The following is a 17,504-nucleotide window of genomic DNA, read 5'->3' as shown; positions in this document are numbered from 1 at the left end:
GAACAACAGACTTATCCTACATGAAATGTTTAAAAAGTCTGGCTGAAGTAAAATACCAGATAAGAATATAAACTACACAAAGCGAAGAAAAGCAAAGGAAATGGTAATTATTTAGGTAAGTATTTTTTCTTATTTAACTCGCCTTAAAAATAATTGTTTAAGACAGATAAACATATATTTTGGGCTTACATGAAGTGCTATAATATCACATGTTGGTAAACTGTGTTAAGTTAAAGATGTATAATATCACCTCTGAAGCACCACTAAAATAACAAAGTCACAGCTAATAAGTCAAGCTGACACATGAATTAAAATAGAATTTTACAAAAACATTTGTTTAATCTCAAATTAGGCAAAAAAGAGAACAAAGAAGAGATAAAAAGAAAACAAATACAAAGGATAGATTCAAACCTAACTACAGTAGTAATCACATTAAATGTAAATGTTGCAATATCTCAATTAAAAGGCAGGAAATTTTAAATTTGATTTTTTAAAGCAAGACCCAATGTATATGTTGCATAAAAGAAATGTGCTTCAAATATAGACACAAGTAGATTATAAGTAAAGGGATGGGGAAAGGTGTATCATATTAACAGTAATCTAAAGAAAGCTGGAGTATGATATCAGACCAAGTAGATTTGAGAGCAAATAATATTAGCAGGAATAAATAAGGTCATTATGTAATGATAGAATGATCAGTTCATCAAAATTCAAACACTTCTTGATTTTTATGAACCTAATGAAAGAGCTTTAATATATGTGAAGCAAAAACTTAGACACTGTAAGTAGACATGTAGAAATCCACAAATATAATCAGATATTTCAATACTCTTCTCTTAATAATAGAAGTAGGCAAAAAAACCCCTCAGTGATGATGCATAAGATTTGAACAACACTAACAACCAGTTTGACCTGATTGACATCTGTAGAACACTTCACCTGTCAAAGAAGAATATACATTCTTTTTAAACTCGAAACCCTAAGTAAACCATATTCTGTAAAGCAAGTCTCAGTAAATTTAAAAGATTAAATCATATAATGAAATTAAATTTTCAAACCATGATGAAATTAAATTATAAACAAATTAATAAAAAAAGATTTCTGGAAAAGTCCCAAATATTTTGAAACTGAAAAAGTTCTAAACAACTTGTGTTAAAATAATTTTTTCAGAAGGGAAATTGTAAAATGGTTTGATGTGAATGAAAATGAATACACATGTAACAAAATTTATAAAATGCCACTAAAACAGTACTTAGGGAAAAATGTACAGCCAGTATTAGAAAAGAAAAAAAGTCTCAAGCCAATGACATTTGTTTCTACCTTAAAAAACTAGAAACATCAAAGCAGATTGATCCCAAAGTAAGTGAAATAATGGAAACAATTGAGATTTGAACAGAAATTAGTGAGGTAGAAATGATAAAAAACAATGGAGGAAATATAATCAGATTAAATTTTGAGAAGATGGATAAAATTGCTAAACTGTTAGAGAAAACTACCAATATGAAGAGTCAGAGAGCTGATGTGATATTTTTATAGATTCTACCAATATTAAAAGGATAGTACGGTAATATTATAAACAACTTTATGCCCATAAATCTGACAACTTCCATGAAATGGGAAAATCCTTCAAAAGACACAAATTTATTTAAGAAAAAATAAATGTATGTATCTAGTAAATAAATCAGATTTGTACTTAAGCACCTTCTGACAAAGAAAATTCCAGGCCCAAATGGTTTTATTGGAGAATTAAACCAAACATTTAACAATATCTGATTTTACATAAATTCTTCCAGAAAATTGAAAAGGAGTGTATGTTCCCCAACTTATTCTATAAAACTTGCATTATCTTGATGTCAAAACTAGACAAAAACTTTGTAAGAAAAGAAAAGTATATAGACTTATTTCTGTCATGAACATAGATGCAATAACTTTTAACAAAATTCTAGCAAGTTGAACCTAAGAGTATATTAAAACGAAAATAAATTATGTTCAAGTAAGATTTTTCAGAGGAATGCAAGATTGCTCTTATATTTGAAAATCAATTGATATAATCCACCATATTAATAAAATCAAAAAAACTATAATCACAATAGATGTCAAAAAGGCCCATGATAAAGTGCCACATCTATTCCTAATAAACTAGGGAACTAGAAATTGGAGGTAACTATGAAAACATACAGCTAATACTATACTTAGTGATTATTATGGAATGAATGTGTCCCCCCCCCCCCCCACCTAAATTCATATGTTGAAGCCAATGTGATAGTGTTAGGAGGTGGAGCCTTAAGGAAATAATTAGGTTTAGGTGATGTCATGAGGGTAGGATCCCCTACCCCCATAATGGGATTAGTGTTCTTTTAAGAAGGGGAATAGACCAAAGACTTCCCTCAATTTTCTGTGTGAGGATACACTGAGAATGTGATGATCTACAATCTGGGAAGAAGCCCACACCAAACATCAAAGCTACCTGCACCTTGATCTTGGACTTAGCTTCCAGAACTGTGGAAATAAGTATTTATTGTTTAAGCCACCCAGTCTATGATATTTTGCTATAGAAGCCTGAGCTGCTATAAAATGATGAAAACATGAATGACATGTTGAAACATTCAAGGACAATGATGAAACATTGAATGACCAGGAGCATAACAAGGATATCTGCTTTCAGTAGTATTACATTAACATTATAATGGATGTTCTAGCAATTACAATACCGTAAGAAAAAGAAAAGGCATCCTGAAAAGAAAAGTAGAAATAAAATAGTTTATTTTATTGTCTATAAAGAAACAATTGTCTATATAGAAACTATATAACTAAAAATATAACAAAAAACTATAAAACTATAAAAAATGATAACTGAACTATAACTAAAAAAATAAGTTTAGTAATTTGTAGGATACAAGATCAAAATGTAAGAGATTACAGTATTTCTACATACCACCTACAAATAAGAGGAAATTAATGTCAAAAACAACACTACTCACAGTAGTATTAAGAAAAAAAATGTTGTAGAAGAATATATCATCATACAAGAATCAATGACGTTTTTATATACTACCTACAAACAGCTGGAAATTGATATTACACAAAAATGCCATTAGCAATAGTATCAAGAAGAAGAAATACTTAAGGATAAATATAAGAAGTGAAAGTCCTATTCGTAATTACTACAAAATATTCCTAGCTAAAATAAATACCTAAATTTTTAAAAAGAGATCCCGTGTTCATGTTTTGGAAGACTCAATATATTAAGTTAATCCTTCCAAATTGATGTAGTTTTCAATGTAATCACAACCAAAGTCCCCACAGGGTTTCTTTTTTAGATATTCTACAAATAACTTAAATTCATGCAATATACACAGGACCTAGAAAAACCAAAAACAATACTGATGAAGAGTAGAAGTAGAGTACCAACACTATTTTATTTCAAGAGTTATTAGCTAATGTAATAAATTGTGTTGGTATAAACATAGATGAATATATCAGTGTGATAGAGTAGAGAGTCCCGAAATAAGCCCACGTATAAAAGGATAATTGAGTTTTGATAGGATGTATGTGCAATTTAGCGAAGAACATATAAGCATTTTAACAAATGATGATGGAACAATTAGATATCTGTATGTAAAAAAAAATGAACTTTGATTCATATCTTGTACCACATAAAATACTTAAAATGGATTGTAAGTGTGAATACAAGATACAGAATTCTAAGAATATAGGAAAAATTTTTATAAATTTGGATTCAGCAAAGTTTTCTTAGACATGACACTAAATACATGATCCATGAAGAAATATATTGATAAATTGTTCTATGTCAAAATAAAATATTTCTGCCCTTTGAAAGACCTGTTAAATGAATAAAAGAACAAACCACAGATTGTGAGAAGATGTTTAAAAATCATGTATCTGGTGAAGGACATGTTTCCAGAATATATAAAGAAATTTCAATGCTCAATAAGAAAACTAATCAATAAAAATGGGCAAAAGATTTGAGCAGACATTTAACCAAATATATACAGATGGGAAATAAGCACATGGAAGGATGGCTCACATCATTAGCCATCGGGGAAGGGAATATTAAAAACCACAATATGAAGCTGCTATATTCTTAGTCTGTCTAAAATTAAAGATTGATTATATCAAGTGTTGGTGAGGAATGTAGAAAGCAACTGAAACTCTTATACACTGCTGGTGGGAATATAAAATAGCAAAACCAAATTGGAAAAGTGACAGTTTCTCAAAAAGTTACATGAGCACCTACCATATGATCCAAACATCCTACTCTTTAGTATTTACCCAAGAGATATGGAGACATATCACCATACAAAGACCATATAAAGAACCCAGACAAAGAAAGTGTGTATATTATATGATTCAATTTCATGAAATTTAAATTAATGAATAATGACAGAACATAGATCTGCGGATGCCAGAGGCCAGAGGTATTACAAAGGGTCACAGTGAAATTTTGGGGGTGATGATTATGTTTGTTAACATGATTGTGGTGGTGATAGTGATGATTTCACAAGTGCATACATATATCAAAAAATTTCAAATTGTTCACTTTATGTATAGTTCATTGTACATATTGGGTTATACCCCAATAAACCTGTCAAAAGGAATTTATTTCAGTAAGCATATTTTTATGTATCTCATATCCTAATATACACATTAATAAGTATAATACTTCAATCTCTTTTTTTACAGAACAGGACAGTTGGGAAACCTGACAGCTCCTTGCAATTCTCATTGTAGATGCTCATCTTCACTATACTCTGCTATATGTGGAAGAGATCATATTGGATATTTTTCTCCTTGCTTTGCAGGCTGTATACAATCTAAAATAATACAAGATGACAAGGTAAATATTTTTTTATTATGCTTCTTCCTCTCAATAAGATGTTCAACTTGTAGATGGTGTTTACATTTTACTCCTAGCTCTCTATAAAAGCAGTTTCCCCCCATAAATGTTTAAAAAAAAACAGGAAAAGAATATTTACTTTATGTGGCCATAATACAAAGGGCTTAAGGGAATTGGCAGTGGGAAAGATACTTCTACATTAAAACATGCCTCAAAAAGTAAGAAAATTATGAAAGGAAAAAAATTCACAGGTAAATACAAACATAAAAAAGTAGTAGATTAATCACTTATAAAACCACGATGGAGATTAAAACACAAAAGCAGTAAAATTAGTTTTATCTATAAAAATCAGTCAGGGAATTCACAGAATATAAGGTTGTAAAATATGCTATTTTAAACATAAAATGTGGACAGAGGAGAAATTTAATACTTTTAGAATGGGTTCAAACTTAAGCAACTATCAACTTAATATTGATGGCTATATGCATAGGATGTTATATATGAACCTAATGGTAAACTCGAATCAAAGGTGTAAAATAGATTTGCAAAAAATAAAGAGAAAATAATTCAAGGATGTCACTAAAGAAAGCCATGAAGCCACAAAGAATGTGAGCAGGAAAAGAAAGGAACAGAGAACTACCAAAACAACCATTTAAAAAAGTTAAAAAATGGCAGTAAGTTCATACCTATCAATAATTACTTTCCCTATAACTAGACTAAATGCCAATCAAAAGACATAGGGTAGCTGGAAGGTATACATAAAAAAAAGCAAGACCCATGTATATACACCCTACAAGAGACTCCCTTCAAACTTAAAGACACATGCAGATTGAAAGTGAAGTGATGGGTAAACATTTATCATGCAAATGGACTCTTGCTAGAATAGCAAGACTTACATTAGACAAAATAGACTTTAAAACAAAGACTGTAGCAAGGTACAAAGAATAACACTATATAATATAAAGAGAGGGGCACCTGGGTGGCTCAGTCAGTTGAGCATCCGACTTCAGCTCAGGTCATGATCTTGTGGTCTGTGAGTCTGAGCCCTGCATTGGGCTCTGTGCTGACAGCTGACAGCTGGTAGCCTGGAGCCTGCTTCACTTCTGTGTGTCCCTCTCTCTCTCTGCCCATCCCCCACTCACACTCTTATCTCTGTCTCTCTCTCTCAAAAATAAATAAACATTAAAAAAAATAACAGTCCAACAAGAACATAAAACAGTTGTAAATACTTATGTATCCAACATGGGAGAACCCAAAATGTAAAGCAACTATTAACAGACATAAAAGAAGAAATCAATACTAATACATTAACAGTAGGGAACTTTAACACCCACTTACATCAATGGATACATCAGACAGAAAATCAACAAAGGAAACAGTGGCTTTGAATGACACATTGGAACAGATGGACCTAACAGATATATTCAAAACATTCCATCCTAACACAGCAGAATACACATTCTTTTCACGTGCACATGGAACTCTCCCCAGAATAGATCACATGTTAGGCCACAAAACAAGTCTCAACAAGTTCAAAAAGACTGAAATCATATCATATATCTTTTCTGACCACAATGGTATGAAATTGGAAATCAATCACAAAAAAATCATGCTACTGAACAGTGAATGAGTTAACTAAGAAATCAAAGAGGAGATTAAAAATTATATGGAGACAATGACAATGACAATGACAATGAAAACACAGTGGCTCAAAAACTTTGAGATGCAGCAAAAACTGTTCTAAGAGGGAAAATCATAGCAATACAGGACTACATCAAGAAGCAAGAAAAATCTCAAACAACCTAACTTTACACCTAAAGGAGCTAGAAAAAGAAGAACAAAACCCAAAGCCAGTAGATGAAAGAAAATAATAAATATTAGAAATAAATAAAATAGAGACTAAAAAACTATAGAACAGATCAATGAATCCAGGAGCTGGTTTTTTGAAAAGATCAACAAAACTGATAAACCTTTATCCAGAGTCATCAAAAAAAGAGAAAGAGAGAGAGAGAGAGAGAGGACTCAAATGAAATCAGAAATGAAAAAAAGAAATAACAACTGACACCATAGAAATTGTAAAATATTACACACCACAAAGGATTATAAGAGAATATTATAAAAATATATATGCCAACAAATTGGATATCCTAGAAGAAATGGACAAATTCCTAGAAACATATAACCTCTGAAAACTGAATCAGGAAGACATAGAAAATTTGAACAAACCAATTACTAACAATACAATTGAGTCAGTAATTTTATAGAGAACAAACTATGGTTACCAGAGGGGAGGTGGGTGAGGGTATAGTTTGGGTGGGTAATGGGAATTAAGAAAAGCACTTGTGATGAGCACTGGGTGTTACACGTAAGTGCTGCATAACTAAATTCTACACCTGAAACTAATATTACACTGTTATATTAACTGACTGGAATTTAAATAAACACTAAGGGAAAAAAAAAACTTCCAACAAACAAGAGTCCAGGATCAGATAACTCCATAGGTAAATTGTACCAAACATTTAAAGATTAGTGAATACCTATTCTTCTCAAACTTTTCCAAAACAGAAAAGGAAGGTAAACTTCCAGATTCATTCTATGAGGCCAGTATTTCTCTGATACCAAAACCAGATAAAAATACTACAAAAAAAGAGAACTATAGGCCAATATTTCTGATGAACATAGATGCAGAAATCCTGAACAAAATATTCGCAAATTGAAAAAACAATAAAAAAATTTCATTCACCATGATCAAGTGGGATTTATTGCTGGGATGCAAAGGTGGTTCAGTATTCACAATTCAATCAGTGTGACACATCACGTCAATAAGAGAAAATATAAACACCATATGATCATCTCAATAGATGCATAAAATCATTTGACAAAGTACAACATCCATTCATGGGAAAAACCCTCAACAATATAGGTTTAGAAGGAACACACCTCAACATAATAAAGGCTATACATGAAAAACCCACAGCTAACATATTCAGTGGTGAAAAACTAAGATATTTTCGCCTAAGGAACAAGACAAGATGTCCACTCTCACCACTTTTATTCAACATAGTACTGGAAGTCCTTGCCACAGTTATCAGAAAATAAAAAGAAATAAAAGGCATTCAAATTGGTAAGGAAGAGGTAAATTTTTCACTATGCGCAGAAGACATGACATTACATATAGAAAACCCTAAAGACCACCAAAAAACTACTAGAACTAATAAATGAATTCAGTAAGATCACAGGAGACAAAGTTAATATGCAGAAATCTGTTGCATTTCTATACACTAATAATGAAGTAGCAGAAAGGGAAATTAAGAAAATAATCCATTTGCAACTGCACTAAAAAGAACAAAATACCTACTAATAAACTTAATGAAAAAGGTGAAAGACCTGTTGTCTGAAAACTATAAAAAATTGATGACAAAAATTGAAGACAACACAAACAAATGGAAAAATATTTTATGCTCATGTTATGGGAGACCAGTATTTTTTAAATGTCCATACTATCCAAAGAAATCTGCAGATTTAGTGCAATCCTTACCAAAATGCCAATAGCACTGTCCATAGAACTGGAACAAATAATCCTGATATTTGTATGGAATTACAAAAGACCTCAAATAGCCAAACCAATTTTGAAAAGGAACAAAACAGGAAATATCACAATCTCAGATTTCAAGTTATACTACAAAGCTATGGTCATCAAAACAGTATGCCACGTGCACAAAAATAGACAAATAGATCAATGGAAGAGAGTGGAGTCCAGAAATATACCCACATCTGTATGGTCAATTAATCTATGACAATGGAGGCAATAATATGCAATGGGAAAAAGATAGTCTTATCAATAAATGGTGCTGGGAAAACTGGATAACTACATGCAAAAGAATGAAACTGAACCACTTTCTAACACCATATACAAAAGTAAACTAAAATAGATTAAAGACACAAATGTGAGACCTGATACCATAAAATTCCTAGAAGAAAACATATGCAATAATTTATTTGACATCAAAAAATTAACCATTTTTGTAAATATATTTCTTCTGGCAAGGGAAGAAAAAGCAAAATTAAATTATTGGGACTACACCAAACTAAAAAGCTTTTGCTCAGCAAAGGAAACCATCAACAAAACAAAAAGACAACCTACTGAATGGGAAAAGATATTTTCAAATGATATATTTGATAAGGGGTCAATACCCAAAATATATCAAGAACTTACACAACACTAAAAAACAAACAAAAAACACACAAAAAACACCAGTCTGATTAAATTTGGGCAGAGAAGAATATGAATAGACATTTTTTATTAAAGACGTATAAATGACATGAAAAGATAATCAGCGTCACTCATGATCAGGGAGTTGCAAATCACCACCACAATATGAGGTGTATCACCTCATACCTGTCAGAATGACTAATACAAGAAACACAAAAAATAACAAATATTGGCAAGTATGTGGAATAAAAGGATCCTTCATATACTTTTGGTGGGAATGTAAATTGGTGCAGCGATTGTGGAAAATGGAATGAAGATATCTCAAAAAATTAAACATAGAATTACCATATGATCCAGTAATTTTACTACTGGGTATTTACGCAAAGAAAATGAAAACACTAATTGGAAAAAGTATATGTACCACTGTGTTTATTGCAGCATTATTTACAGTAGCTAAGATATGGAAGCAACACAAATATCCATCCATAGATAAATGGATTAAAAAGATGTGTGTGTGTGTGTGTGTGCGTGTGTGTGTGTGTGTATAGATGTATATACACAAAATGGAGTGATACACACACACACACACACACACACACCCATATACAATGTAATATTAGCCATAAAAAAGAATGAAATCTTGCTATTTACAACAATATGGAGGGATCTAGAGGGTATAATGCTAAATGAAACATCAGAGAAAGACAAATACCATATGATTTCATTCATATGTAGAATTTAAGAAACAAAGCAGGCAAGAAAAAAGGACAAAAAATAAACTCTTAACTATAGAGGACAAACTGGTGGTTATTAAAAGGGAATTGGTGGGGGACAGGTGAAATAGGTGAAGGAGATTGAGTATACTTATTGTGATAAGTAATGTATAGAATTGTTGAATCATATTGTACACCTGAAACTAATAGCACTGTATGTTAATTACATTTGAATAAAAAAATGTCTCCATGTATTACATCATCCCAATTTTATAGTTTTAAAGAAGTAGGTGACTGTCATTGCCTCTTGCAGTAGTAAAGTTGAAAGCAACGGTTTAAGAGAATATTTTGTCTTCTACTTATGTCATTTATTGTAGTTCTGTCCCATCTGTCAGCAATACCCATTCGCAGCAAAATCTTGACCCATAGTCTTTCTTATAGCTTTGGGTTGACCAATGCTATCTTTCTGGTCACCTTTCACTTGGTTTTTTCTTCTCCTGAAGAATTAAAAATGTCTACACTACACCTTCTTGCTGTTTCTATATCTGTTCCACATTGACTCAGACATGAAAATCAGTCCATTTAATCGATGATTAGCATACATACAAGACCTTTATAAACATATCATACTTTCTAGAAAGGTAAAAGAGAATACTTACATGGCAGCAATACAAATGACTTACAACTGAATATATGTATTCTTGTTTGTCTTTTGCTGTTTACATGTATCAGGACTCATTTTAAAATTTCCCTGTTTGCTCATATTTGGTCCATAATGCTCAGAATTCCTTATTTCCCTAGACCTTCTACCAACCAGACAGAGTTGGCTACTCTGCTACTTGTTTGACTCCACGTTAATTTTCTTTTGTCCAAAGTTGCATAAATCTGCTTTTAGCTAAATAATGCACTATAACTTAAGTTTCTCCCTTTTAAGTTGCACCAAAGTAGGGATGTGGGATTTAAAAACTTTTTTCTCATGTTTCTGGCTGGTCTTTCTGAGGGGGAGAAGACAACAGAGAGGTATATATATCCTGACCCATGGGCATTATACCACCTCATTTAGTAGGCAGTAAGATCCTTTACTATTTATGCACTTACATAATAATAATGCCTTTTCCTGTTATACACAGATTACTTTATCATAAGATATTAGCATACCTGGCCTACTTCAGTTTTTTGTAGTCAGGTTTTCACTAGTGTATGATTTAATAATGTATCTTCAGTTTCTTATTGAATATTAATATAAAAAATATTGTACACCCTTTAAAAATGTTTATTCTTAAATGTTACCTTATATTCCAGTCTTTCAACCCTTCCGGAGCCTAATACCTTGTGATTCTACCTTGTGGTCTTTTGTCTGACCTCCAGGTCCACTTGTCACTGTTCTCTACTTTCCTCATTATTCAAGAAGGCTGAACTATAAGACAAGACCTTCCTTGCCTTCTGAGTGGATTAAGATAATAAACAGTCCAAGTAGAAAAGCAGAAAAATGGGGGAAAAAGTGAAGGCATCGTGCTTACTTTCTTGGTTCACTTTCTGAACCATGGACTGACTGCATCCCTTGACTGAAGGTCTTAATTTCTCTCTTCCCTCTCTATATGACTCTCCTTCTGGTCCCCATTGTTTCCCTAAGACCCTTAAGCAAATCCTTTCAAATCTACTTTCAGAATAAATGCTGGATCTGACTAGCTTCATCATTTTCTCTGTTACCATTGTCTTGCATCTCATTTCAATAGCTTTTTAACCGTTTTCTCTGCTTTCATCTTTCCCTTCATAGTCTGGTATAGCTGTCAGAGTGATCTTTTTAAAATATATCATTTATACATATATCCCTCCACTGTTTTTACATTACTAAGAATAAAAACCAAAGTTCTTACATTATTCTTGCAGTTTTTTACCAGTTTCTGTATAATGTGCCTTTTCCCCTGCTACTTTGATTTTATTTTCTTAGTTTCTTTCATGCTTATTCTGCTCCAGCCACATTTGTCTCCTTACTTTTCTGTGAATGTGAATATTTTTGCTGAATTTTTTTAGATTAATAGAATTTATCCTAAATAACTCTAGTTAAACACACACACACATTTTTGTTACATAAAATACCTAGAATGTATCGTTAATATTTCATTTCTAAATGAATGGCAGATTTAATGTAAGAATATTGACTAATAAAACTAGCTAGTGTACCTGCAGTTATTGATTTTATTTTATAATGATAGAAGTTGTTGCTTTATGACTATATTTCTAGAAGATGGTTTCTTGTTTTAATTTTCATAGACATACTACAATTGTTCTTGCATTAAAGAAGGATTAACAACTGCAGATGACCAAGGTGATTTTATTGACGCTAGACCTGGGACATGTGATGCAAAGTGCTATAAATTACCTTTGTTCATTGCTTTTATCTTTTCTACGATTTTATTTTCTGTTTTTTCTGGTATACCAAACACCCTGACCATCCTTCGGTATGTATATTATTCAAAATCATTGTTCATTTAATTTATGAGAAATGCAATTTTAAGAATATTTTAGAATATTGTTATAAATGAGTCACTTTTTGTTTCAAAGTGGCAACTGTGAGAGGGGAAATTGATTATATTGTCAAAATTTATATATTTATTTCTCTGTTTTAACTAATTATTTGCTTAAAGTTTGTGGTTATCACATTTAGTTTTAATTAATTAAATTTAACTTACAATATGGTAAATTCATATATAGGAAAATTGTTGTGTTGTCAAAATTCATGTGTATATTAATTTTATCTTTTATCTATTTTTTTTACTTAAAGTATATATAAATCACATTTAGATTAAGTTTAATATAAAACTAAATTTTTTACTTAATTTAAGACACCTGGAAATTTCATGAATAGAGGATAAATCTTAATTTTAACACAAATGTGATTATAATGTTGGTTCATTAGTTAAGGTATTTATTGAGTGTTTGCTTCTATATTAGCCAATTTGACTATGAGAAAACATCAGTGTCATTAGCAAAGGAGCGTAATAACGTAAAAAATTGTAGAATTTCAGTACACAAATTTATCCTAAATTAAAGCAACATTTGAAATGTATTTTTTCTGAATATGTGAAATACATGTAATATTTCTTTTTATCATGTAGCAAAATAATTGGTCACTATTTTCAATTTTTTTTCAAAAGGCTAACATAAACTCTAGGTCATGAGGAGCGATCTGTTGTTCCCTAGGAAAGCAGGCTAGAAAACATGAATAAATACATGCAAAAAAAAATCTGAGAACTTGGGGACGTGTGGTTTCTGCTTTTAATTAACTTGCAATTTAGATGAGAGTCAAAAGTTGGACTTATAAATCCAGTGAAGCAGCTTTTATAACCATTCATCTGTGTCTGGAGTAAAATTACAGGGACCAATAAGATATACACCTTGCCTTCAAGTTTCTTAGTGTATTGTAGGGAGAGAGCCAAAAAGAAGATGTACAGTGGATATTTAGAGGTGTCTTGATTAAAACTTAGACAGACTGACCCAGGAAAAGGTGGAAGAAATGGTAATTTTTATCTATGATGATTTGGAAATGCTTATAGAAGATACAATACTTGAACTGAGCTATGAATAAGCGATTTGTCATAATGCCTGCCAATTACGGAAAAGTTCTTAACAGGAAAACTGAGCAGTGAAACTAGAGGCAAAAATGTGTGAAGTATCTTGACAAGGAATTTGTTATGACAGAAGTAGCATGATGGTAAAGGGACAGGGAGATTTGGGCTCCATAAAGGTGAGATCATGGAAGGCTTTCTTTGCCATATTAACACGAGTGATGTTATCCGTTTTGCAGCTGGAGGCCATTGAAAAAAATAAACCTCATAAGTAAAAGTGATCAACTATGTATTTTAGATAGAATAATTTGAAGATGGTATAAAAGATAAAGCTGAGGGGGGAAACAAGAAAAAGGAAAGTAGTTGGGATACAATTTTCAAATTTAGTAGTGGTATTTAAAGTTAGAAGTGATAGAATATATTTGAGAAATATTTAGTTTGGATAAAAGCGCAAGATTATTACTTTGATGTTCCTTATATAAAATATTTAAAAAATTAGGATTATGTGCAGATTTCCAGTCTAGGGAACTAAATGAATGACAGTCCATTAACTGAGATGAGAAATTCAAGCAGAGAATGCTTAGATTGAATATAATCTGTACAATGTTAAACTTGCCTTATGTAAAGATCATGTGAAACATCCAGGTAAAAATTTCCAGCACTGAGATGAGACAGATGATAGTAATAGTCCAAAAATTCAGTTCTCAGTCTTATCACTTATTCTAGTAAGTAATTATATAGAGCTATAGGGAAAATAAAACACACATGTATGTGTGCACATGTGTGCACACACTATAGTTTCTGTAAATAATGAAATTGGTAAAAAAAAAAAATCACAAAGTTGAAATTGCGTGTGAGTATTGCCAAAATTGAAGCAGAACTAGAAGCCAACTTGTAGATTCAAAAGGATGTGAAATGTGGGGAGGATCTCAATATTGACAGATCTGATCTCTGGCATTTATTTCTGCTCAGAAGGAGAAGGCCCCACCTTAGAATGGAAATTTTGGGAGCACAACCTAGGTAGATAAATTAAGGTAGACGCTCTCTGGAAATAATAAGAGAAAAGGCTTGGAAAATGCCCAGGTGGTCTAGACATAGCAGATCTCAAAAAAGTGCCAGCAAAATATTACTTCTATAAATGAATAGATCACCTTGGAAAGCAAGAAAAGTGAAGAGATCTCAGAAGTACATTGATTGTAGTAGAAGTTCTTTGGAAGCAGGCCGTATTTGGAGAGGTAGAAGTTGTGGAACGATACATAGGAATCATTCTTAAGTCCTCCCCTATGTCACAGAGGAGATAACTTCAGTTTTGAAGCTTGGAAACCCTGGCTTAAGTTCCATTCTCACAACCTACCTCTAATTTAAGACAACTCACCTCATTAAAATATGAATAAATGGAAAAGAAAAAAGTTCTGCCTACGTACAAAATAACTATAGTAAAAGAAATGAAACTTATTAAGCATTACTGCACACAATGAAACTCAGTAGAAAATTGTTCATGAATCAGATAAAAATATAAATGTAGCTATATGTAAATTTAGGCTAAAAAAATTAACAATTATGGCCACAAAATGAGAAAAATAGCTAGAAGAAGGAAGCTATGGAATGCAAGCTGACAGAACTCAGGAACAAAATTAAAAGGAAAAAACTTAGAAATGAAAACTAAATTAGAAGCAAACAGGGAAGAAAAGACAGCATAGAAACCAATGTGGAGCATAGAAATAAGGAGGGGGGATGAAGAATATAGAATAAAAATAAGAGAAAAGCATTAGATAAAAGGGACAAAAATAAGAGGAAAGGGAGATCTGACATAGGGATAATTGAAGTTCCTAAAGAAGAAAACCAAAACAATCCAACAATAAATATTTAAATTTTTAGTTAAACTTCACTGAAATATGATATTTAGTAAATGCTGGAATAATAAGCAATAATAATAATGAATAAAGACTGAAATAAAAAAGATTTGTGTTTACATTTTGAAACGGCACATCAAGTAAAACTAGGGAAATTTACCCAAACCAATAAACATTGAGATACAGTGTATTAAAACTGTTATATTTAAAGGTGAAGAAATAGTCCTTCTGTCATAAAAAAAAAAAAAAAGAGGAAAGCAAACAAGTTTGGCACCAGATTTGTCCCCAGCAGCATTCAGCTCTAGAAAACTAGAAACACTTAAAAGATCACTGAGGAAAGAAAATATGAACTAATTATTTTGTCATCAACAAACTGCCCTGCAATTATAAACAGCTTTGATATGGCAGAACTAGGAAATGTTGTTAAGAGATACTTTTTAAGAACTGAAAGCAAGACAAGTTATAATTAGCCAAGATACATGATTAGGAAAACTTTGATAATAGGTCCGTTGGTGAGCGTTGGATAAGTTAAAACAAACAGATTTAACTACTTATATTTAGCTAATATATTTTTTAAATTTAATTAATTTATGCTAGAACTAAGACATATACTAATCCGAGCATAAAGGTAACAAAATAGAATGCAATATATTATGCTTTGATAAAGTAGAAATTATACCACTAACAAAAATTGGGGAAAGAAAATGGGTCAAAAGAAGGACAAGCATCTTGGATACCTAATAGATAATAAATGGGGAGTCAAGGGAAATCATCTTAATAGACATTATAATGAAGCATAATATATTCAAAAGAGTGCACAGATCACAGGTATACAGTCTGATGGAAATTTTACAAAGTAACCACCACCAATGTAACCACAGTCCAGTTCAAGAAATCAATAATTATAAGTATTCCAAAAGTCCTTCCACTAACTCCTTTCTTGTCACCAACCCCTTCATCACTTAAGGTTACCACTATCCTGACTTCTATCCTGAATAGGTTAGTTTGTTCTGTTGGAACTTTATGCATATAGGAGATGATAGCACGTAGTCATTTGTGTCTGTATTGTGTTACTCAACAATATGTTAGTAAGAGTCACTGTTGCATATAAAATAAATTCATTTTCATTGCCCTATAGCAGTGCTGTCCAATCATATTTTCTAAAATAATGAAATGTTTTGTATATCTGTTGTCCAAAATAGTAGTTTCTAGCCACATGTGCATATTGAGCATTTGAAATGCAGTTAAGTATGAATGAGGCACTGAATTTTAAATTTTATTTGGTTTTAATTGACTTAAATTTAAGTAGGCACATATGGCTAATGGTTACCATATTGTATAGCATAGTTTTATAGTAGTCCATTGTATGAATATACTAAAATTTGTCCATTTGTTCTTTAGTTAATGTTTCCAGTTCAGGGCTGTTATCATTGCTATTTCTTTTCTTTTTATTTATTTTCTTTTTTAACATTTATTGATTATTGCGAGACAGAGAGACACAGAGCGTGAGCAGGGAGGGGTAGAGAGAGGGGAGACACACAATCCGAAGTAGCCTCCAGGCTCTGAGCTGTCAGCACAGACTCAGAGCCCGACACGGGCTCGAACTCATAAACTGTTAGATCGTGACCTGAGCGGAAGTTGGTCGCCTAACCAACTGAGCCACCCAGGCACCCCTATGATTGCTGTTTCTATGACCATTTTTCTATTTGTCTTTTTGGAAACATGAACAGATTTCTATTGAGTTCATATATAAACAATAGAAATGCTAAGTCATAGTGTTTACATATATTGGGCTTTTTAACAAATTTTAAAAGTATTTGCACAAATCCATTCTTCTAGCAGTCTATGATTGTTTTCAAGTTGGGCAATTTTGATGGGTGTGTGTGTTAATATTGTGATTTTAATTTCCTTATTCAGAGGACTGATATTATTGAATATATTTTCCTTTACTTATTAGCCATATGAATATGTAATTTTGTTAAATGTCAGTTTGATTTTTTTGTCTATTTTTAAATTGAGTTGTCTGTTCATTACTGATTTACAGGGTTTCTTCCTATACAGTATCTATACCCCAAGTTGGGGGTCGCTTGTCATATATATTCATAACAAATATCTTTTCCAACTCAGTGCCTTGCCTTCTCAACAATGGTGTCATCTTTTGAGTGAAAAATTTTTTTATTTAATTTATTTATTTTTATTTTTTAAAAGTTTATTTATTATTTATTTTGAGAAAGAGGGGGGCAGGGGCAGAGAAGAGAAGAGAGAGAATCCCAGGCAGGCACTGTCAGTCCACACTGT

The 17,504-nt window shown here is 31.8% G+C and overlaps 1 protein-coding gene across 1 annotated transcript in view; it reads left to right on the top strand.

Annotated features, from left to right (window-relative positions):
- SLCO6A1 (solute carrier organic anion transporter family member 6A1) overlaps positions 1 to 17,504 on the top strand; it is a 92,043-nt gene that overhangs the window by 57,237 nt on the left and 17,302 nt on the right. The window contains exons 9-10 of the mRNA XM_043594487.1: positions 4,705 to 4,858; positions 12,059 to 12,246. Of these exons, the coding sequence (XP_043450422.1) occupies positions 4,705 to 4,858; positions 12,059 to 12,246 (342 nt within the window). The remainder of the gene's footprint in view (positions 1 to 4,704; positions 4,859 to 12,058; positions 12,247 to 17,504) is intronic.

The sequence above is a fragment of the Prionailurus bengalensis genome, chromosome A1, assembly GCF_016509475.1.
Source record: "Prionailurus bengalensis isolate Pbe53 chromosome A1, Fcat_Pben_1.1_paternal_pri, whole genome shotgun sequence".
Lineage (NCBI taxonomy): Eukaryota > Metazoa > Chordata > Mammalia > Carnivora > Felidae > Prionailurus > Prionailurus bengalensis.
This window is presented reverse-complemented; position numbering and strand designations above follow the sequence as displayed.